General features: G+C 37.7%; 1 protein-coding gene across 1 annotated transcript in view; it reads left to right on the forward strand.

Moving 5' to 3' along the window:
• The window catches only part of med27 (mediator complex subunit 27), a 92,107-nt gene extending 73,143 nt beyond the window's left edge, over nt 1-18,964 (forward strand). The window contains exons 5-8 of the mRNA XM_088940706.1: nt 6,391-6,498; nt 10,413-10,454; nt 12,590-12,667; nt 16,860-18,964. Coding sequence (XP_088796832.1) covers nt 6,391-6,498; nt 10,413-10,454; nt 12,590-12,667; nt 16,860-16,994 — 363 coding nt within the window. The 3' untranslated portion in view covers nt 16,995-18,964. The remainder of the gene's footprint in view (nt 1-6,390; nt 6,499-10,412; nt 10,455-12,589; nt 12,668-16,859) is intronic.
• The last annotated feature ends 6,498 nt before the right edge of the window (nt 18,965-25,462 follow it).

Below are 25,462 nucleotides of genomic sequence, written 5' to 3' on the forward strand. Positions count from 1 at the left end.
CATTTTCTTGACAATCTCAGATCTTTCTCTCCAGGTTCCTAACTCCTTTGATTTGTTGATGAGACATAAAATATTCTCCAGCCTCGTGTTTGGCCTTTTTTGTATTAGTTAAAAAAGGTATTTGTCTGTTTTGGTTGAAAAAACTCCAGTTTAGAAATTTCTTTGATTTATGTTCTGAGTTTCTTCAAAATGGGGCTTTCAAAATACACATAGCCTATGTGTCCTTTTATTTTGTAAGTGCTGTGAATTCTCTGCTCTTCTTTTTACTCATTAAGTTTGCTTACTTTCACATCCAGGTTCAAACACCAAAGCACTAAGTGTTTTTTTTTATTTGTCCTAAATTGTTTTCTATTATTTTACAGGAATCTGATTTTAGAGGCTTATGTCAGTGACAAAAGGAAAATTTAATTTGCAAAAATATTCATAGAGATTAGTACCTTCTATAAGTAAGCAGGTTAGATTTGATTGGTTTCTCTAAATTGTCCTTTTTGGAGGGGTGTTCCCAGTAAGACCAGTATGTAACAAAAGCAGAATCAAATGAGCATGATGGGCCAAAAGACCTCCTTTAACTTGTAGCTGTTGTGAATTTCTGATATTTTTAATTCTTCCTCAAGCAGTCGTGCGTCATAAAGGGAAGCTGCCACATTGATTTTGCATGAAATGGAAGATGCACGCCCTTAGAAGACTTTGGTGCTGGCTGGCAGTTCAACTTCAATCCAAAGAGAAGAGAGCAGATGCACACTGAAATATACTCCAAAACTATTGTGTGTTCTTTTACCTGACAAAAAACGACATTTAAGCAAAACAAATCTACTAAGATAAAACTAAGAATGTGTATATGCAGTATATATGGCTATCACTGTGTGATTACAATTAAAACACGTTTTACCAGAATAAGACCAGCATCACAATGCAAACTCAATATATCAATATATAAAGAAAAGGTTCTTTTTTTAAATTGGTGGTCATGTAAATATTTTTCTCCTGATATTTTTGGAATGCATTTGGATGTTTGACTGTTTTTTCTTTTGTACTTTGAATTTACATTTCTTTTAGATACTGGACCATAAACCAAATGATATTTATGTATATAAATATATTTTATACAGTCAGCATAATTTTTCTATTGAGCATGGAAAACTGAGTCGTCTTCTCTGTCAATTTACTGTAAGAGATGTGCTCTGTAAGGAAATTTTTTTTAGTCTAGTTTTGGATCTCAGGGCTTTTTTATCTAGTTTTTTTTTCTATCAAGGTCAATTACAGCATAAGTATTTTTACATATGCCTTTACTACATTCAGAATGGCTATATTTAAAGTAAAGAAAAGGGACATACAGCATGTGTGTTAGTAACACATTTGATACCCAGGGTTGTTTTAGAGAAACCACATCCACCTAAAGTAGTTTGGCATATTATTTTCTGAAAAACAAGGCATTCTTTGTATCTGAAACTAAAAAGCGATGTTATTGTTTTCTGCTGGAACTTTGAAGTTCCCCTGACTTCATACATTTGGGTCATTCCTCGCCAGCCAGAAGAGGGAGCTTTGATGTCAAATCTCAACTGTTGCCTCTTTGCCTAGAGGAAATCTTAATTACATTATAAAATGTCTAGCACTTAAGAATTCAGTGAGCCCAGGTGGATTTTTTTTAGCAAAATTTGAGTCTTTTGAGTACCACCTCCAGTTAAGCTTGTATGGAATGACCCATATGTACAGTATGTGCATACTGTATGTGACGTCCATAGAAAAATCCCAAAGTAAAATTCCAAATCAGAAACGAATTGCTATTTAGTAAATATGTGTTCTTTGAGTTTTTTAAAGCATAAACATAATCGCAACATATTTGGATTAAAGTTTTCAACATCCTTTTATATTATGTGCTGGAATTTTCAGAGTTTAATGCAACAATTGGAATAGCACCCCTTAACTGCTTATCAGAATTATTAATGCACTAATTCGGCAAAATATTAGGAACCATTACTTTATTGAAACCGAGTGCAGCTCTACTTAAACACCATTGTCCACACCGCAATGTAAATTAAGGGAGATCATGCCAAAGGAGTTATGTCAGTTATGTATGTTTCACAGTTTTCAAATCCATGCTACAGTGGTGTCTTGATGTATTTCAAACTTTTGATCTTTATTATAATCAGAATATTTTTGTCAAACAGTCGTTTGTGTCCCCCTAATACTGAGTATTAGTATACTTACTGAGCTGCAGTACTCAGGCAATTGGATCTGCTGTTGTAACCTTGAGCAAGGTACTTCACTCAGCTTCAGTGAAATGCCCAGCTGTTTAAATGGGTACTAATGCAAAATGCTTTGCATAATAGTATCAGTGAACTACCTTAATAATAATAACTTCAGAGGTCTTTTATTTTTGCCCTTTTTATACATCTTTCAATCTCAATGTTTGATATAATATGTGGTCACCTGAAATTGAAGCAGATTGGTGATTATCATGAAGCTCACAGACCAGTCTTGTAAGACCTGAGAGGGTTTTTTTATTTCTGCACAATAATATTTTTTGGAAAATATTTTATTCGTCAAGGTTTATTTTAATGTAAAGTTTTTGAAAAATATATACTTTTACTTTGACACTAAAGGGTTTGTTTCAGCTTATGCCTCATACGTTTCAAAGAATTATTCAATAACCTGTGTCTGTGCCAACACTGACGTACCTGTTAGCCTTAAAATATACCACGTCTCCTGTTTAGATGGACTCTTTTGAAATATTAGAATTTCCAGGAGCAGACAAGTTCTAGCAGTGAAGCAGTAATTTATCTCTTTATTTTAGCGTGTGTGTACTTTATGTATGCACATTGTGGGGAGGGGGGCTGTCTCATTAATTTAATCTTTTGCCTTGGATTTTCTGTCTTCATTTTTATGCAAATTGAGTTGTTAAGGATTATTTTCGAATACCCTGTAATGATATTGTTTAACAACAATTTGCGCCAATCATTTAGGCTCCTATGGGAGGAAGTAACAGTATGTCTGTACAGTATGATAGCTCCCCTTAAAAAAGATGTATCAGTATTGTAAATATTTTGACTAAGACCAGTTTTCTTTTATATTTACTAAGTTATTTGACAGACTCTTCCATCCAGAGCAACTAACATTTGCACCTTTTATATATAAATATAATTCAGGTAAAGTACCTAGCTTAAGGGTACAATTATATCATTTTTACTGTCCAATAATAATAATAATATAATTACCCTTAATTATATTTTTTGAAAAAATTTGAGCCAATTATTTAGGCACATATGGGAGGAAGTAACAGTATGTCTAAAATAACTCTCTTTGGAAGAACAGCACCATTATCTCAGCTGCATTTAAACGAGAACCCTAACCACTGCTCCACAATACTTAACATAACATCACATCACTTTATTAGTCCTATACAATTTCTTGCATTAGGAATTTGTCTTTTTCGCATACCCCAGCTTGCTCTCCATGAGACACAGACACACAGACAGGGAGAGAGAAGCTTGGGGTCAGAGCGCAGGGTCATCCATTGTACAGCACCCCTGGAGCAGTTGGGGTTAAGAGCCTTGCTCAGGGGCCCAACGGAGTAGGATTCCTCTGCCAGCTGTGGGATTTGAACCTGCAACCTTCCAGCCATAGGCGCAGATCCTTAGCCACAGAGCCACCACTCCGCCTTGAGTTATCTAAAAAATCTCAAAATACAGAAACCTGTGATTTGTTATGTATTGTAGTAACATAGATAACATTTAGACACAATTCTTTGGTTGAATTATAAGTTTCATTTTCATCTGTTATTTCAGTCTTTAATGCTTTTTTATTGTTGTCAGCTTTGTTGTTCGTCTCTGTTTGTGTTGTCAGAAATTCAAATCAGGCTTCATATCTCAGGCTATGGATCCCACAGGTTTCACAGCAACATTGTTTGATCTTTGAAACAGAAGATTCTTACTAAAGTAGAGGGATGCCTGTTTTATTTCTTTCAGTCTGTTTAGATTTAACTCAGATTCACTTTGTAGGTTTCGTGGTCTCCCAAACAGTAAAATGGAACCTCAACAGAATACACTTATTAAAAAAAAACTGAATTACATAAGCAGTGTCTCCAAAGCACTTCATGCATGAATAGATACAAGATGAAAAAGCTATCTTGCCCATCCTTGCCTTTTTAATGCACTCGCTCAAAAACACCTGAGACACCGAGAGCTCCATCACACCAGTATTCCTGTATGTATAGTCCATCAGATCAGAACAAATTTTAAGATATTAAAATTGCCAAATTAGCAAAGCATTACTTTCCAATATAAAAATAGCAACACTTCTAACAATAATAATTGATTGCATTTGTGTAACACTTCTCATCACCAAGAATCCTGAAGGGCTTTACATATAGGAGAGGACCAACTCCATCCTCCTCTGAAGTGCTGCACCCACCTGATGGCAGCCATTCTCAGCCTGCAGCCTCGTTGCGCTGAAAAACTAGTTCAACAGTTGAATTTAGGGGCATACAGTAAAGGAGCACAATGCTGAAAAAGGAGAAGCACTTAATAAAAGAAGATAAATTGTGGAACATGAGAGGTTTGAATGACGATAAAGACAGGGTTATGAAGCACTTCTTAAAATGATAGGAGTCACACTTACATGAAAAACGTTTGATTTTTTTAAGAATATAAAGCCCTAGTGTTTTCTGTGGATTATCACTCAAGCTTGATTGTTTTGATAATGCAGCAAGCAATGTACAACAATTCATATGCCTGTGATGCAACTGTGAAATATAATGATCAAAATGATGGTTGTAATATTTATATGTACGTGACTTCTGTTAGTTCATTTAGAAGCTGCTGCATCAATTCTTTTGCTACACAAGTGAGACTGAGCTGCAGAATTGCTATTCAGTCCTTGCAAATGGGGGATTTTGATGAAAACCTTTATCATTTTTTATTGTTGATTGGGTTACATTGTATTATTTGTGTGTCTGTTTCATGTTCATTAATTGAAGATGTATGATAAGTTTGCCATTTGTTTTTAATGCTGCCCCCATAGACCCTCACTCCCAGAGGAACATTTGTCTGGACAGGAATGATGTTTGCTCATTTTGATTCAAGACTCAGTGGGAAGCCTCTAAATTACTTTTTTCCCTATGATTTTATTTCTGCCTCATACAGAGATGGCCCCATTATACATGAATGGCAGCATGGCCTGCTTTATAAAATACTTTGTGGTAGTTGGAGTCCACGACACCTGTTAGTGTTAAATTGTTAAGAGAATTAAGTACAAAATAACATGAAGCTGTCAGCTTGCAGTTAACATTCCTTTATTGAGGACGCAACTAATTCAGAGGAAGGTGCAAGAGGATAAATAGTTTTTTTTGTCCCTAAAGAGCATTGATGTGGGGGGAGTCATTTTTATTTTACGAATAAAGCAGGATCTTGATGTGATTTTGCTAATCTCATTCACATTACATCCTTGAAGACAGTTTCTGTGTACTGTACTCTTCCAGTACTGGTTTAGTCACTGGTAAAATTGCAATTGTTTGGTTTTTTTCTTGTAATCTGAATTATTTTTTTATTCTAAATTTTATGATGTGAAGTCATCTAAAACTATAATTCAACTTTAATTGCGCAGTTAGAGTCTCTGAGTGAATGTCGTCCCTTTTTGTCCACATGCTACTAGGGGGTTAACATTTAGCTTCATGTTTGTGCGTCAAACGTAGAACAATAGCACAGCTTTCACTTTCCATCATTGCACTTGTTTTGTAAAATCTTGGTTTTGAAGCCTGTGTAAACATGTCAGTCTGTCATTGACTTTTTACTTGATGCATTTTTCTCAATTGGGGCTTCACACAATCATATTGAACTGATCCTAGGTGACTATAACTGTTGTGTGAAAAATGAAAATGCAAAATAAATGATAATGTATAGTAGCTAAATCATAACTGAATGTCTCTGAATTTCTTATCAAAAATAAAAATGTTCATCCTAGGACGATAGATTGTGTTTATATAGCCCCAAAAGGCACCAACTGTAAACTCTCACTCTCATCTTATTCTATGTAATCATCAGCTAAAGGAGATATTAAAAATTAAAATAGCCACAAAATCTTTAAAGGAAACTGCTGGCATTGCTGAATCTCTTCTCCAGCGTTGCTAAGACCGGCTATTTGAGAAATAGTAAGAAGCATATATAAATATATACAACAGTAGTGCAGCTTCCCAGCTCATCTGAGGGTTCAAGCTGCAAAATATCTATATATAGATGTTTACACAAAGGGATCCGTATAGCACTAGCACTGTTGAAATAACTCTTAGGCATCTGACATTTGTAACAGTGGCTTGTCACGTTTACACAGGTTAGTGTGGCATGAAAGGTGTCTGTGCCTAATTCTTTCTTTTTCTCTTGATTTGATGTCTCACAGGTGACTTTGGGGAAAGTGCTAAAAGCCATAGTCGTAATGCGGAGCCTGTTTATCGATCGGACGATTGTGAGGGCATTCAACGAGAATGTGTACTCTGAAGATGGCAAGGTAGAGTTTCACAGTGTGGGGACAGCACAGCAGTGCTGGAGAGAAAATATCTACTCAAAGCCAAATTTAGGGTATTTATAAAGTTACTTGGCCTTTTCAGTCAGTCCCATCATGGTAACTGTTAACAGAAGAGCAATGAAATAAGGTATTTGTACAAGTTTAGATATAACTGTGGCTCACAGGTACCCTAACTGTATATAGTGGACACTGGACAGCTTCCTGCTTTCTGCTGTATTGTGTTGTCTCTCAATCAAAACATTCAAGTATGTTTTCAAGGAACCTGAATCAATTGTCTGAATAGGCCATCTAACTTTATAAATGCTTTGTGTGCATGTATATACACATTTGCATCTTTGTGAAGATCAAAATAAGGGCAGGCATGTTTTTCATGACTTTTCTCATTCAATCAATTTCTTGTTAGAGTTATTTGAACAAAGATTAATACATGGAAACACTAGAAAACCCTAATCACAATTAATTATATGTGGAATATCCAAACTTCCTACCTGTATAAGGTATCGGATGTACAGTTTCAAAAGTGCTTTTTTTAATTGGGCTAATAGAACTACAACTACTGTATACATGTTAGTGCTACAATTAAACATTTGCCATTAAAACTTAACTGAAGGTGTTAATTGATGATAATATTGAATCTAGATTTCATGACCTTTTAATTTATTTTTGATAAAAAACAGAAATGTAGTAGAAATCAGACTCCCTAAAGCAGGTGTTTATTTTTTACACAACACAGTAGATTTACGTTTTTACATTCACAGACGTCTAGCTGTTTAGAAGAACTTCTGATTAAAATCAACAGAAACACAAAATACAAATAATATGTTTGAGCAGTGCAGAATGTTATGAACACAAATATATGAGCTTGTGCCCGTGATTAGTGATGGTGGGAGAATTCAACTCACCACAATCTGGGCCACTCAGAAAACCAGTGGTTCGCTCTTGGCTAAAAACTGTTTTCACAATGCATACAGTAGGACAGAAAAAAACATAACAGTATTTTAATAAAAATAATCAATATAAGTAGGTAGGTGCTAAACATTTTGGGCAACTTAAATGTTTTATGTATTTTACAGAAACAGGTGGGTATTTAAATGAGCTGTAAGTGTTTTATCAACCTTTCTTTCAGGCTGAGCTGGGCTGCTTGCCTTGAATACACCAACAATTCAAAGGACCACTGTACATTAAGAATATCTTCCCCACACTATTTGTCAGCACTTTAAAAAGATTACTTTGTATTCTTGGAATCTCCCAAGATACTTAGTCAGAGGTCTGGGCGGGAAAAAACAAATTGCCAGTCAGCCTCCACCAGGAGGCAGAGAGGCGGCCGCAGAGATAGACCGCTACAGAGTAGGTTCGAAAAATAGATACTGATAAAGAGAAGAGAGCCTGAGATAAATGGAGAGGTTAATATGTAGAGAGAGAAGGATTAAAAATGAAATTTGTGCCCCCTCACGTGATTATATCAGAGGAGGCAGATGACTACTGAGACTGAGAGGAGCCTTGTGCATGCAGCTGATTGCTGAATGGAGTGGTACCTCAGAGGTACTGAGCCCCCACATGGTAGTTTGGATTCCCCCCACCCCACCCCCAATCCCCCCATATCTCATCTTCCATGAATTAACCACAACTACAGAGACAACTCAGGGGTCCCACTGCATTCTCCCTTGGCTGGGCTCTTGGGTCATGTTTATGCGATTTCTCCACTAATTACCATGTGCCAAGAGAGCAGACATGGCTGCTTTAGCCTGCTAGCGTAAGAGAGAGAGGGAGAAAAAAAAGCACTATCAAAGGAAGGCTTCAAAGACTATCAGAAGCGTCTCTTGGGTAATTTGCGAGCCCGCATTCTTCCAACTTCAAAGGCCGACTGCGTGTCGGAGAGGTGGGGGCAGCGGGGGATCGAATCTGATTTCTCTAATAAATGCTGACACCAGCCCTGTTTGATATTAGATTCAGGGAACATTTTGATTTGTTATCGCCTTTGAAATTGTTCGGACGACCTTCACAAAACTGCCTTATTACCACTCCCGTTATGCGAAAGCACTGAGGAGGAATGGGGAGAAAAGCTTCGACATTCTAAAATAAAAAAAATGGTGGAAAAGGAAGAGAAGGACTCGCCAGTTTAATCTGAAGGAGAAGGACGTTCCCCGATACTGTGCTTTCAGCAGTTTTTTTTTTTCTGTGGTGTTACAGATTTGTTACGTGATTGAAAGTGAAAAGTTAAAGAGCAATACAACAGAAGCAAGCAGGTGCATTATTTATTGTACAGGGACTTTGTTTTCCAGAAATATAAATGACCCCCCTCTCCCCTGTTCACTGTACTTCTGGTCTCCCCTAGATTGGGTTGATTGATTAATTGACTGACATGATTATTAGTGCCATGTTGAGAGCTTTTTTCTTTACTTCAGCAGACCACCCTTACCTGGGACTACCCGAGTGCTGCTTTGTAAAATAATAAACCTTAGTGTACTTTTTAATTTCCTATTCCTGCTGCACAGACAACACCTGTTTTGTGAGTAGATATATCTTTAAACATATTTCTGTGACTTGACAGTAGCTTTTATTTGTTGATTTTTAGATAATGGCTTTAAAGCATATTGATCGATCTTGTGACACTAAATCTGAGACGATAAGAGTGTTGTAGACGTGAAAATCAACATGCACCAATACCTGTTAGAAACTATTACCCTGCGGTCCATGTGGGTCCTAATGCCCCAGTATAGTGAATTGGACACTATACTGTAAAAAGGCGCCGTCCTTCGGATGAGACGTAAAACCGAGGTCCCGACTCCCTGTGGTCATTAAAACACTAATAGCTGATGTGTGGTGAGCGTTCTGGCACACTATGGCTGCCATCGCATTATCCAGGTGGGGGCTACACATTGGTGGTGGGACAGGGGAGTCCCCATTACCTGTAAAGCGCTTTGAGTGGAGTGTCCAGAAAAGCGTTATATAAGTGTAAGGAATTATTATTATTGTTATTGTTATTATTATTATTACTCTCAGTTTAAAGTCAGAAGTCTACATGGCGAATTTGAAAGGTAAAATTCTGAATGGTAACCCCCTTTTACATTTTAGGTCTTCAAACAGTGTCTTCACAGTCTAACTAAACCTTACACCATTTGTGCTTTATTAAACTGTACTTAATATGACTCAAACACTGGACCTATGTAGATATAAAATGGAGAAATCTGTTGGGATTTTAAAATGCTGGATATTTAAAAACTATTACAAAAAAACGTACTTAATAGAAAGTTGCTAAATGTTAAGTGACTTAAGAAGTACGTTGGTTTCATATGTGTTGGAACTTTAACCCCTTACAGCTTTTATATGAAATGTTAATTGAAATAAACACGTTCTGGAAAGAGACAACTGTATAGTATGTCCTTGTACTGAAGACCTCCATTGCCTCAGGCTGCTTTCCCACACTCCTGCCAAATCCTCTCATAGTCCAGCTGTGCCTGGTTTCTCTCTGACAGGGGCCTTCTCTGGCAGTGATCCTCAGACTCCAGGGCAGAGTTTTTTTGTAACTTTACTGGCCAGCCCACCCCCACATCTGGAAACCAGCCATCTTGCTACAGCAGAGTATTGAGGCTAGACTGGCTGCAGTGAACAACATGTTTAACAGACTGCACATGAAAGCAAACAAGCCATCAGATACTTAGCAATTTAGTCCTGAATTAAAATGGAAGGTTAAAACGTCTTCATAATGTTAAGCACATTGATACAAGCACAGCATTTTTCAATTGAGGGACAAAATGTAATTGTCTTTACTTTCTGTGGATCACACAAGCTAAATAGCCATCAATAATGACCATTTATTTGCCTTACTTGAACAGTGTATTTTGTGAAATGTGTAAGAATACTAAGTATTAACTACAGTATGCATTCTGTTTCAGCTGGACATTTGGTCAAAGTCCAATTATCAGGTATTTCAAAAGGTAAGAACTCCTATTTACATTATCAGCTCTAATATGCTGAAATCTAAACCACCTAAAGTTATTCTCAGGTAAATTCATCTTTAAGGTTTTCAGTTCAACCAGAGGAGGGGTTTACCCAGGAGGACAGGGAGAGTTATAAAGTCCAGATGTTCAAATGTGGGCATACTTTAGGAGAGGTGACCTAATTACTCAATGTGTGGCTCTAAAGAGGTTGGATATGTTTGAAGCCGGCTTTCATGTTCTGCTGTGTCATTCTTTGCACCTTACCAGGTACACATGAATATTATCAGCTGGAGCTTCATGAGTTCTCCATTTAATGCCTTTGCTTTTGCTGTTGGCGCTGTGGACTTGCATCTAGAACAAGTCATTTGTCTGGCAAAACATGCCTCCCCAGCTACATTACATGTACCTGCTTCAGCCAGAATAAGACACATGGAAACATCTTATAACGTACCATCATGCAGAGCCCTTTCTCATTTGAGACATTGCGAGCTCCACAGTGCCAGGAAAGAAAATGCAGGCAGGGGAAGAGTCAGCAAGCCTGCAGCACCCAGTTCATTTCAAGAGTCACTGTTGGGTTCGAGAGCTAAGAATTGGAAAGTCCTACCCTACCAGTCATGGTCTTCTACTTGGGGGATCTTGGCCCCACTAGTGATGGCTGGGCCGTCTAGCTCACTCTTTACTCCGAGCCAGCATCTTTACTGGTGGAGTCACCTGGGAGTCCAGGATGTTTTGTTTGTGTTGTCTGTTCCCCTGTGGTTTTGGTGTGATCCCTGCAGTGGTCAGCTAAGATGTTAAATTGTTTTCAATTCCAAACTGAGAAAATGGAAATTCGTTTTATTACCATGTTACCCAAAGGAAGAATGTGAAATTACTTGATATTTTTGAATCGGCTGTTTGGCGTTCTGAAGACAGTTGCTCACATGAAAAGTGGTGTTGTCCTCCAACAGTCCTCCCCAAGCTGACAGAGATTTCCGAGACCCTTATCCTTTAGGAAATGTCTGTCCTTCTCTTTCCCCACTGTATTGTCACATATGTAGCTCAGAGTTTGTCAGATCCCTTCCTATCTTTCTTCCCATAGAAGTCGGCGGGGTTTTTCATTTGCTTCGTCTATTTTAAAGCATATCTCCTGCCTTTTGTTCCACAAACATTACGAGTTTCCGACTGAGCTGTGCACCTTTTATCTTCTCCCCCGAATCTCATTAGAATGGAATTACTGCCAAAGTAGCATATGTGCCGCCAGAATTATATAGCAAGCCAGTTTGGGTTTGCCTTTAAAAGAAATTGCTTTTCAAGTGACTTTACACATCTGCGGCACTGGATCAAAGGATGTCTTATTTATTTATTTTACACACAAAAAAAAAAGATTTCCTGGTAAAAGGAGGTTGTGTGGAAGCCATTCTCCAGCAAAACACCAAAGTCAGCCACTCCAGTCTTCTGTATCACTCTGTTGCTCTGAACTGTCTCCCATCAGTTCAGCGCTTCGGTTCCACAGTTACTTTTGATGTATAAATTACTGATTTATATTCTGGGTATGTGACATGAATTCCTCATTTTAGCATTTTGTTCTTGCATTTTTTTAAGACTTGTCTTCTCCACTAATAATAATTATTGCATGCATCCATGTAGTAGGTAGTCCTACTTGCATGATTACATTGCCTTATTTAACATGGATATGTTAATTCAAAGACAGAAATTAAGTATTTGAAAGTCTAGATTGTTTAAGTTTTGGAGATCCTAGTGCACTGCAAAATTAAAAATCGGTGTATGGCTTGTACAATAAATAGATCTAAAATCCAATAGACTTCAGAGCTGCCACGCACTACCCAAGTGACTTCTGCACTTCAGTTGTGAATAAAATGGGTCCCCTTCTATTTGTAAAGTAAATTGAGATGAAAAGCACTATATAAAATGCAAGATATTATCATCATTAATTAAATGCTGTTTGTAAGTTGTGTGATATATATTTAGTCATTTCTTTATTACTTCATCACCTGTTGAAAAGGGAGTAGGGAAATCTAATTTTAAAAAAGAATGGCAGAAATAAACTCGGAATAGTTTATGATTGTTTTAAAGACAGTGGGTTGAAGAGTGACTCTGACGGGACGTGGGGTGTTTTCTGCGGTTTCTCAAAGGTGACGGATCACGCCACGACTGCCCTGCTGCACTACCAGCTCCCTCAGATGCCCGATGTGGTGGTGAGGTCCTTCATGGTGAGTCCACTGCAATACGCTCCAGCTTGCCACAAGCGGGCACCGATATCGGCACGTCCATTTGAATTTGATTAGGTTTTTACATCCACAATTTTACGGGTCATTTATGATCGTTACCATTACCTGTTGTTCTTAAGTTTGGATCCTACTGTTGAACCACTCCTCCGGAGTGCAGTAAGTGAGAACGCATAAGCTAAATAAGCATTTTGGAACAACAGTGGTCTCTCTCTAAGATGTGGAAATTAAAGAAAGATATTTGTCTTACTTGCTTATTAGTACCCCTCATTTTCTTATTAAATGTCTTATTGATTTAATTGCGGCTTCAAAACACCAGGTCTGCCTATGTCTAGGGCTGGGGTGAAAAAAGTATACCAAATTCTGGCAGGCGTAATACAGTACTCCACACCTTACGGTATAAGTCCACACCTTAATCCGTAATGTAGAAGCAAGCATAATGTTTTTAGGATACTTCATTTCAATCCTTTGTCCAATCTTGTAGTCTTGTGCGTCTTCTTTTAATAAGTTGGATTGATTCTGTGAAAAACTAATATATTTAAACTATTTCCACAAAATATTACTGTTTTTATAACATCTTAAAGATCCCATGATGTTTATGAGATATAAAGCAGCATACAGATGCATAAACCAAGACCTGATTCTAGCCCTAATTAGTCATGGGTAGACAATAAAAACACAACATGTCTAGATCTAGAAGACGATACTGTTTGGTTCTATTTTAGTTTATTTAAAGTGTATTTCATAAGAAAGTCAACTGAAGCATTAAGAAATAACCCATGTCAATTTCACCCAAAGACCCACACAGCATGCCAAACCCATTAGAATAGTTTTATTTTAACTGTTAACCTTGCACCCAGTAAGAAGGTTATGTGAACTAACAGTCTGTAAATTGATTTTATAATGTAGCGATTAGTCAGTTTGGTCATTTTTATGGCATCTGCCACTAGCTTTCAAAAACAACTGGACAATGTTAGGCAACATAGCATGTAAAAGAAAATTTACTGTGAAAGAGACATTATGGCTTTAATATACACACTTTAATTGGTCTTTTTCTTTTGTTCACATTGTAAGTATAGTGAAGTAAATAAGAGTAAATTCATTAAATAAGCCTACCATAAGAACACACATTTATTACATGCCTTCAGACATAATCTGTCACGAGATGTTATCTTTCTAACTATAATCTTTGCATTAGAAACCAGCTGTTTAATCATTGCCTACATAGTGTTCAGGTTCCAGATGTTTTTAGCAAATCATCTCGGCTTGCTAGTGCTCTCTGGTTTACTTTTGCTCATATCTCAGAGCACATTATTTCTGTGCAGGTTTATTTTTTTAGAACATCTATATTATGCTTTTTAGGCCCCAGTAGTGTTTTCTGTGAGTTCATCTTTTAATAGCCTCTTTTTTTCAGCACTGCTTTTGGTGCAGAAGGAATTGAGATTGATTAGTCTGTTTTTTTAAGATCAATGAAAAGCTGTTCTGATCATGCCCAAATGTGTAGGCGCAGTCTGGATTTGTAAAATAATGGATAAAAATGGCTTTGTTTCCAGATTTGATGCAAACTTCAATATGTTTTTCCTAAACCCTATCCTTCTTGTGCACACACACAAGAATGTGTATGCTCTTTAAATGCTTAATTAGCAAAGTTTACTTCTAGGCACAGAGCAGGATCACTCAATATATTTAAAATATATTTTAATTTTCTCGGTAACAGTAGGGGTGGCAAATAGTACTACATGCAATATAACCAAGCTACTGAAATATTACATACTGTACATACTGGGGTCTAAAAAGCATAATATAGATGTTCTAAAAAAATAAACCTGCACAGAAATAATGTGCTCTGAGATATGAGCAAAAGTAAACCAGAGAGCACTAGCAAGCCAAGATGATTTGCTAAAAACATCTGGAACCAACTGCTTTAAGATCACTTTAAAATGTCTTGTATTAGGAATTCGTCTTTTCGCATACCCCAACTTGCTCTCCATGAGACACACAGACAGGGAGAGAAGCTTGGGGTCAGAGCGCAGGGTCAGCCATTTTCTACGGCGCCCCTGGAACAGTTGGGGTTAAGGGCCTTGCTCAGGGGCCCGACGGAGTAGGATTCCTCTGCCGGCTGCGGGATACGAACCGGCAACCTTCCAGCCACAGGCGCAGATCCTCACCCACAGAGCCACCGTACAGTAAATCTGTTGGCACTATTAATATTCTCTCAGTGTATTACAGGGTTTAAATAATTTCTAAATGAAATTTGCTCATTTTTGCATTTGTTTACCTGGGGAGACTCTACTATAAGTTGATATAATAAAACAAAAGCTGAGTTTATTTACCAGCAGATTCAGTATTTGAAAATGCACAAGCCTTCATCTCAGATTGCATCTTTATGCTTAGGAGACCAATGAAATGTAAAATGAAATAAACTTGCATCCAAACGGATTGTAGGCTATTAAATCCATCCAGCAGAAAATGCATTTTGACAAGTGTGAGCAGTCCCAAGCTGTGTACTGCGGAAGCGTTAGATATCGTGTGAAGACACGAGGACAAGCAGCTTAAATATACAAGCCTACCCGATCGATTCCTCAAAGACCGCTGAGAACTTCTAACAGAGAGAAGCTGAGCTTTAACCAGAAGTGTCAATATAATAATCCCTCCATTGGTAAAATATATGCTTTCACTGACAGGCTGTTACCTGAGATGCAGTTTTTTCCTGCTGAAACCGGGAGATTTGTGGCCAGGGTTATATCGGCTCTTCTAGTTATGGGAAATGTACTACAGGGTTAGACCTCTCACAGATTGGCTGCACAGAAAAAGAAAAACTGTTCCTGTTCTGTTGCAGCCAAGAAACCCTAACTTGCTTTGTCGTTTCTGCACACTACACATGACTCATATTTTAGAATGGTCTCTGGTTTCAGGCATTATCATAGTTTTCTGTTCTGAAAGCAACCTTTTAGGTTAGTCTTCGCAAACACACATGTTGTGTGAAAAGGTGCAAGTAGTTAATTGAACCGATTCAATTTAATGGACTTCAGGGCATGTCAGAAAGTGCAGACTGCAGTAAGTCCAATACGGGTACTTATGAGGTACTGTATTTTCAGATTGGCTTGAAGATTTCTTTAGGTACAGTAGGTAAAAAAACGAACTTGTTAAAGCTTTTTTATGCCGTTTAGAGCTTAGAGGAAAATTTTAAAACAGTTGATGTCTTTCTCATTAACAATAGCCTCCATTCTTTTTGTATTCCACAAACCCTCAGGATACTTGTCCTTTTGCTACTATTGTCTCTGATTACTGCTGATTTTTGCTATTTTTGGCTTCTTAAAGATCCAGTTATTTTTGCAGGATGTAAAAGGAACCTGAGAAGTTCTGGATAATGGAATGCCTCAGGCTAGATTTGTCAGTGATTGTTCAATCCTGTTTATCTTTACGTTTTTGTTTTGTGATAATAACCTTGTGCTTTTCCTAAACGATAATGTCTCTGGGTCATACAATAGAGCAGAAATTTAATTGCAGTCTTTCTGGTACTCAGGATTGGTTTTCATTTTATTTTATTACTGAAAAGAAAAAAGAAAGGTTAGAGTGAAAGAAAAGGTGTGCTCACTTCAAATCATAATGTCTTGAGCCAAAGTTGAAAACTTCAGCACCCACTATGGTTTCCATTATGTTACTGAAATGGCAGATGAAGGTTGTTTTTATTTGCACAGCTACTGCATAATAGAGGTCGCTCTCCCCAGCAGGTCGCTTCAGAGCAAACAGCAGAGTCTGGGATGTTGCCCTGCATAAAATTTTCCGCACTGGTCTTATGGCCCTGTACTTAGAAAATAGACATGGTGATTGCATTACTAGTTCGGGAGTGTAGCTTGTAATAAAAGCTAATGTTCAAAGTGAATCTCCCAGAAAACAGGTTTGGAGTTTTGGTTTGCAGGGAGTTGAGATGGTAAATCATTTAATATTTAATACTAAATAATATTTAATGTATATAGAATACAGTTTTTGTTTATTATTTTTATTTTGTTCTTTACACCTCAAGGAATTTCAGTCTCGTCTAGTCAATGTTCAGTCTAGTCTAGTTAATGTTGTACTGTCATATATTATACTATATTATTCTTTCTTATCTGTTAAGCCCTGCGTCTGTAAGTATTGGGTTTAACGGGTGATTTCTGCTTGCTCTTTTTCCCAGACCTGGTTGAGAAGTTACATCAAGTTGTTCCAGACTCCATGCCAGCGCTGTGGAAAGTTTCTCCAAGATGGGCTGCCACCAACCTGGAGGGATTTCCGCACACTGGAAGCTTTCCATGACACCTGCCGCCAGTGACGGAGGAATAGCTGAAAAGGGACTGGAGATCAATGGTGTTCTCCTACCTCCTCCTTCAGATTGGCTTGAAAGTGTCAGTAAACTTTAAGAGAGTTCTGAAGATCTAGATAAAATCTATATTAGGTTTTATAGACCAGCTGATTCCTACAGTATATGGGCATAATCCCATATCCTTTCGACAATTTTTATGTTTTTGCGAAATGCCCACATACCCAGAGTGGCCTCTGGAAGCACCACTTTTAACTCTGGATTGAGACTGGCGAGATGTACTGTGATCAGATCTTTTCTCTGCCAACTGGTGACTTTGTTCTGTTTCTCATAACCTCCACATTTTGGGGAAACTGCTGAAAAAATGTGCAGTATTAACTCAAGGTTTCACAGACCCTAAAAGAATACAGGGCTACCTCAACTAAATACTTTTGGTCCAGCTCGTAGAAACCAGTCGTGAACCTGTGTCTGAGGAGCAAGCTGAAATACGCACTATATTACATGTGTGTGCTGCGCAGAAAATGAAAACATTATGCTCCGTGTCAAGTCATCACTTTATTCTTTTACACGCTTTCTAAGATTTGTGCCTGCATTCAGTATGTCACGTTTACCATTTCTGCAAATGTGGCTTTATAGTCACCTTTCACGGTGCAGTCAGTTCAATAATGGTCCAGGGGAGGGGAGGCGTGTTTAGTGTAGTTTGTTGTTCAATTCCATTAGCATGGGAAAATGTTTAAATCTTTCATGATCAACCCAGAGAACCCATAAGAATGTTCTTGTTTTTTTTTTGTAAAGTGAGTTAAAAGGATTGCTATAAATAAACCTGCTTAGAACTGGACTTTAGCTGCATGTGCCCTGAGGAGTTCTAGTTTTTTAAACTAGTCTGAGTTCTGAAATATGTCGAATTGTTAAAAAATATTGCCAAAATAAAAGTGCATCTGTACAGATAAAGATTATAGAATTCCCCATAATTGTGCCAACAGCAGCAGTTTCTGCAGATCATCTGTCACTGGACTCAGTTTAATTGATCTAAAAATGTTGCCAGTCTTAGAGAATGTCATATGTCTTGTTGATTGCTTCCATCTTTTTAGACGGTCAGTGGTTATTAAATTTCAACTGGAAGTAAGTCATAATAGCAGTGATGTGCATGGCAGGACAAGGCAAGCTGAAGGGGAGTTTTCACTAAATATCTCATGAGATCTTTAAAAATGTTTTTTCCACCTTTTCAATAAAATTATCTCTCTCAGTACTTTTTTTTCCCCCTTTGATCATTTCAGAAGTTAAAATAGAAGTGAAGCTCTGAGATCAGCCCACATATGTTCAGTAAGAGTAGGTCTTCATGTTGTCTTTCTACAGTAGCCTGTTTTTTCAAAAAAGAGAACAAAATTTCCTTCAGCTGTCACAAAGAAAGGTTTGCCACTTGCAGAAAAGTATTTATGACCTGGCTTAAACGTATTGTAAACTTGGCCCTCAAAATAAGATAACATTGATTTGTCTTATTCCCAATCTCCTAAGTTTATCTTCTGTAACCATGTGACACATACCCATGGCACCTGAAAAGCATGCTCTAATTTAGTATAGAGGTTTTGTCATTTGTTCTTCATCACAATCTGATACTTGTAGACTGAATTACAAAAGCTGCACCTAGTTATCAACTACTCCCAGTATTTTTATGAACATAGCTTATTTCATGTCTGCATCGATTAAAACTGTGAAAACACCAATTCTCTGCCTTTAACTGAAATAAAATGCAGTCAAGAAAAAAAATGCAGGTGTGACATCTTCAAGAACATAACAGTGCCCTAAATTGGGGGATATAAATTCTTATTCAATATGAGAACTAAATCTGGTGTAATTTTGTATTTTCATTTACAGTCTGCAGCACTGCTGTTGTTTGAGACTACATGTTTGTACTTAAGGGCCTTTGTGTCAGAGATGCAGCTTTCATTTTGAAATGGCGTAATAAAAACAAGCAAGACACACTTTGCCATTTTGTTTATTTTGTACACTTTCACTCACTGAAGGAAATTAGAAATGGAGTTCTGTGGAAGGTCTGACTGAGATTCATTGTGTTGACAAAAACCTTAGGGAAGAGCTGTACAGCATATGAAGTCCATAAAACATGTTCACTGTTGTGTTGAGGCTGCAGGAATTCCTCCTACAAGTATCTCAAGAAGGCCCTTGTTTAACATATGGTGAATAGTTGAATGTAGTGTTTCTGCACGTGGGTTGAATCAGGTTACTTTGTGAGTGTCACTTTGAAACGCATCCCACTTTCTGAGTTTTAATTAAATGCAGATCACTGGCAAAATGTTTTAGATTCAACATGAAGGTCCGATTTCCCTGAGGATTGGAACCATGAATACTGTTTACCGGGGTCAATAGAGAAACACTGTGTCACACTGATGAGAAATCACTTCACCGGTTGCCTGGAAGCTATAAAGACAGGTTTGCAAGCAATATTGCATAGAAAGAAGATGGTTTAGTATGCCTGCTAATTGAAGTATGTCCTCAGATGCACTGTGTATATATATCCAGTGAACCCTATTTGTATTTCACACTAACCTCATAAATGTTAAACTAAAGGTCACAGTTGGATAAGGGAACAAGGACAAACCTATTGCATGATTTGTATTAATACCTATACAGCCGTGCTCCTTTAACAGCACAGATAAGCATTAACAGCATTAACAATATTCTGTGGAGTGAACAGGAATTTCCTCTTTTTTGTTTCCTTGATTTTGGAGCAACAGCATCATCAATAGATCAAGGACTGCATTATGAACTGGAAAAATCAAATGCCAGAGTATTTTGAATTAATCTTTTCTCGTGTCAGTCTAGACATTTCTGATGTTACTGTAAATGAAGCATCTGTGTTAACAAAATTATGGAAAGTGGTGTTAGTGTTACAGTACCTTTTATATTCTTCTGAATTACTATTATAAAACATGGCATATTCTTTGTCTACAAGTACACTTCATCTTGAATGAGTAAACATTTTTACGAATCTGATTACAGATTACAGCTTATTAGAGTAACATTTTGCTTGAAATTCACTTGTCAGGTGAAAAAATGATTGAAGAGCTATTAGTTTAAAAGGAACGTTTATTGCTATTTTTAAATTTACTGTTAACCGCATATTTTATGAGACTGACTTGATATTCCTTGCATGCTATTGCAAGTGTAAAAACTTGTGAATGGATTGTTTCACATCAGCCTCAGGGGGCCTTTTGGTTATTTCACAGTGAGTTTTCTTTGCTCAGGATGACAAATTTGGATCCTTCAAAAGAACATGGATTTTGCCTGGAGACCTGCCCCGGTCAATGGAAAAAAAAACATTTCCGTTAATGTCTTTTTTAAATACCATTTATTTGCTTTTCCTGTTGCTGTTTAGGAACTGGCAGGTTTTTTGGGTATCCTCTTTGTTTCTCCTTTTCCGAAAGCTGCGAACTTGTTTGCCAGAGCAGTCTGGGCAAAAAAGAAAAAACTTAATTCAGCCGGTGAATCTGTGTTATCTAAAATACAAAACCTGCTAGGCCAGCTTCTTTTTTTTCCCCTCTCTTTCCCTTGTTCTGCACAGTTTCTATTACTCATTATGGCAAGCAGATATCAAATCCCTCTTTCATTAAAAAAATAAAAAGAACAAACCTTTTAATTAAAGTCACGTATATATTTGACCATTCCCAGAACGCCATTTCTCCCTTTTTCCAAGCCCTGTGATCTTTTTATTATTTAATTTCTGGGTTGTCCAAAGGAAAATAAAAAAGGTTGCTTGCTTCTTCTGTCGATATTAGACAAATGTAACGGAGCAGGTTTTAATTTTCTAAACCCAGGCAAGCCTCTGACCTCATGTATTTTTCATCAGCTTGCTTGCCTCACTCTCCCTTGCCCTCAGAATACTATTGATTGCACGATTAAGCCATCAAACCGCAGTAAACAGACTTAAATTTTTTAAGCTAAAACTTCTTTTTTTCTGTGCCATCATTTTCCCACTGCTTTTAAGGTTTTTCTTTTCTTTTCTCGGTGTTGGTTAAGTTCAAGGGCCGTTATGCTGAGAGGCTGCAATAAATATAATATTGCTTTAAAATTTTTCCTAGAGTACATTGGTGGGGGTTCAATAGCATTGTGCACAAGGAAAGCCAAGGAGTAAAACCTCTCGCCCTCTGACCTGCACAAATAAGAGATCCTAAGGTGAGAAGGGCCTATATGTTAAGTGTAATAAATTACCTTCAAATAGATCTAATTCCTGTACTGTAGATAATTTACAAAGTCTTTTTTTTATTTCAAATTATCCATGCAACCATTCATTTTATGTCTATGTGTAATGGCATGTAGCACACCAAGGAGGTGCACTAAACATGTGCTAACAGTCTTGTGTGCCTTTGCAGCTAATGGGAACTACTGGGTTTTCATCTTGCTTTTATGCACATACATTTTTTTGAACTATCAAGCTCGTGTCTTTTACAGGGCAGGCAACGAGAGAAATAAATTATTCACATTGTTTACTTTGCCCTTCTGTCTGTAAAGAAGTCCTTCCAAAGTGATTTTAAGGCGGTCAGGCTATCAGCTTTGGCTCCATAGTACCCTGCACACAGGGACGGCTGCTTGATCAGCAGCTCAGGATTATGCCTGTCTGTTTTTTGGAGATGTCTGTTTCTTCTGGACTTTTCACTACAGTCTCAGATCCACCTTTTAAAGTGAAACTAGATTTTCCTCAAGCGCTTGCACTGAATCCTGAAGCCAGCTAGCTTGCCTTTCATCTCAGTTTTGAAAACCGAGCGTTACAGTTTCCACCAGTGCGAAAGATCTGCAATGCTCAGCTTGTTTTTGAAGTGAGTTTTGATCTTCATTGGAACTGAACTCTTCACTTAGATATCTGACTCAGTAGCTTCTGACTTTCCTCCTAAGTAAGCCATATTTGAATCTGAAAGCGTTTTCCCTCAGATCGCTTCCTAGAGTCATGTACTCCTTGTATTAAACCATGTATCTGTGCCCTAGATGGCATGCCCCACTATAAGGGGGGAAGCCATTGGAAGACTCCCAGGCCCATTTTACTGCAAGCAAACAAAGCTCAGCCAACTGTGCTGTTGTGTTTATCTTTGCTGTAGGAATTTTGATCAAGATATTCCATTTCTATATCTTTAGTTTTTTTTAATGTATTGAGAACGGATACTGTCTGGAGCACATTGCAGACAAAACCACTTTAAAGATGGTGTGCGAAAGATGTTCCCTCGAATGGATGATGAACAAATGGAAAACTTGTTTCCCCCTTCAAAATAATGCATTATTAAACAATGAGATATATTCTTTACCCTGTGTTTTCCACTGTTTAGAAAATGAGTATTTTCAACAACATAAGATGATGTCCCTTTACTTAAGGAGTACGGTACTCTTCTAGTGCCCCTATTATCTAGAAAGCTCGTGTTTTTGTAGAAAGGCTTCTCTCTACATTTTCTCTTCCTCTGTCTTCTGAGATGATGCATCTTTTCCGTTTATAAGGCTTCTAATTTATCCTATGTCCCATAATACTGGTCTCATGATATCACTCCAGTTACTGTTAATATTGATGTTCTAAGATGGCCATCTTAATTATGTAACACAGAATAAGTTTAGCCTGGGTTAACAATTAGCACCACAATTTGTTCTGCTAATCCAATCGGATGCTCAGATATTTTTAGATACAGATAATGAAATGCTTAAACAATGCCTAATGTGTCATGCTTTTAGAGTGGGGTATCATAGTTCTGATTATTGTACACTGTGTAAATCTCTGTTCTGTAGGTAATGTAGGTAATCATGTACGTGCCCAACCATACAACTGCTGTACAACAGCTCTTTTACAAATTTTCAATACAAAGAAATTTGAATTTAATACCTATTTTTGCTGTATAAAATAATTTTCACTATCAATACAATACAAGCCAATTTCACTACAAAGTCATTTTCTTGAGATCTCACTGGGTGATTTTTATCGTACTGGAAAAACATGTTCCAGGTTTTTCATTTGTTATAAAAATAGAAAAGTATTTTCTCTGGCTATTAAGAAATGAAGCAATGAAAGGATTGATACAGGTAAGTGATCAAAAGCCATTTGCATTGCCATGCTGTATTTGGCTGATGTTCAGCAGTTTATAATTTGTTTCCTGTAGTTTGTAAACTATCTTCTTAACTACTGTCCTAACTTAAATGGCCTCACAATCATAAATATGCATTAGTGTTCATATTTTGGTGATTCATTAGTTCCAATTAGTAACACTGGGTGATTTTCTAAACCTCAAGAACAAGTGTGAAATATTATGAATTTAATTTCCATTGTATTAAATTTCACCTTAAAAATTTTGAGGAACAAATTACCTTTGAAAATCAAGGGATGGATGTATATATATAGATTGGTAACTGTGGGTCTTCTATTTGACACTCCTGCATTACATGATAATAAATGGTAATTGCCCAGATAGATATCAGCACTGAAATTTCAGGTGTATTTATAGTTCTACATTAATCTATATTTGGAAAACCCTTAAAATGTGTTGGTGCTTCCTTAATATGGCACTAACACTTTCATAGGGCAGTAAAGCTTGTCACTAGACTGCCTAAACTCATTTGTGAGTTCCAGTCCTGTCATTTAGTATTGATCATAGGTGTTTTTTTACTGCAAATCCCTGAAAATACACAGTTTGAATGGAGTAAATGATAAGAAAATATAACTTAAAGTTAATTAGTGAAAAGTAATGAAATGAAGATTCACTTGAAACTACTGCTAATTATTATTCCTTACACTTTTATAGCACTTTTCTGGACACTCCACTCACAGCGCTTTACAGGTAATGGGGTCTCCCCTCCACCACCACCAATGTGTAGTCCCCACCTGGATGATGCGACAGCAGCCATAGTGCACCAGTACTCTCACCACCCATCAGCTCTCAGTGGGGAGGAGAACAGGGTGATTCACAGATGGGGATTATTAGGAGGCCATGATTAGTAAAGGCCAATGGGAAATTTTGACCAGGACCAGGAGTTTCAACCCTATTTTTTTTGAGAAACGCCCTGGAATTTTTAATAACCACAGAGAGTCAGGACCTCGGTTTTACATCTCATACGGAGGACGGCGCCTTTTTACAGTGTAAAAAGTCACTATACTGGGGCATTAGGACCCACATAGACCACAGGGTGAGCGCCCCCTACTGGCCCCACTAACACCTCTTCCAGCAGCAGCCCTTGCTTTCCCAGGAGCTCTCCCATCCAGGTACTGGCCAGGCTCACACCTGCTGAGTTTCAGTGGGCTGCCAGCTGTTTGCAGTGTGATATGGCTGCTGGCAGACTTCATATCACATTTGTTTACTACAGTAAGTTGCAAGCTCTTGAATTACCTCTGATGTGAAACAGAATAATTTTCAGCGTTATGTGCATATATGATCAGATGTGTAGCCTCAATAAAACAACAACCGTGCCCTTTCTAGTGAACTGATCGGTAGATTAGACACATTTGAAACACCTGACAGTAACTGTCATCCACAGAACTCGTGTAGTGAAAAAAGAGCCTTAATATTGATGTGGACAGGCTGACAGCATTTTCTTTCCCAGGAAATGCCTGGAGCGGGCAGGAATTGCCCCCTCTTAGAAATTGAAGCGCAAAATGTGAGCTGGGCTAAGAAGGAACAAGAACAAGCTCTCATTGCAGGGTGTTGGAAAAGCACAGTGGTGCTGCGTACTTTTTGCACAGACGTTCTCTTATTTTTGGACTGGCCTCGGTTGTTTTAAGAGCATAGGCTGGGACGCAGTTTGGGTGCTTCATTTAATTCAGCGATTCAGTGTTTTGTCAATGAACAATGAATGTTTGTGGGGTTTTTTTCCCATGAATCAGCTTGCGACCCACTGGCAGGTCTCTTCTGTTTCAGCACTCACACCAGCTGTTCCTCCTTTCTCTGTTCAGCAGGTTTGATCAAGTGTAAACAGCCAGTTCGGATGACAGCTTCTTCACCAGTCAGGTCTATGAGTGTTAAAGGCTCAACAGTGCGGCACATACAGTAGCAGCTGAGAGCAACATTTGCTTGTAACCTTGCTTTTTTTTTTTCAAATAAAGCCTTCCCAGTTGTAGCTGCTGTATGATTATCTGATTAACTTAATCGAGACAACACAGTAGTTTCCATAGCCTGCCCCAAGAAAAAAAGCTGTTTAAGTGCAAGGCTCTCTTGCACTCTGCCTTTAAATGAAGACATGATTTGCTTTGTTTAAAAAAAAAACCAATATCGAAACATAATATGTAAATGACCTTAAAGCCTTTTTCTAGTAGCGGTATCATGAAGAGATGAAAAAATGAGAATCCTCGTGCAAGACTGAAAAAATGCTTTTCCTTAAAAAACAGATCTTGGAGATCCTGCTGGTCTCTCTCACATTGTTAAATGGTATGGTTACTTGTGAAGAATTCAAGGTAGGACCAGGACCAAACATTAGAAAAGCTTCAAACCAAAGGAGGCTGG

The sequence above is a fragment of the Atractosteus spatula genome, chromosome 23, assembly GCF_055471065.1.
Source record: "Atractosteus spatula isolate fAtrSpa1 chromosome 23, fAtrSpa1.hap1, whole genome shotgun sequence".
Taxonomy (NCBI): domain Eukaryota; kingdom Metazoa; phylum Chordata; class Actinopteri; order Semionotiformes; family Lepisosteidae; genus Atractosteus; species Atractosteus spatula.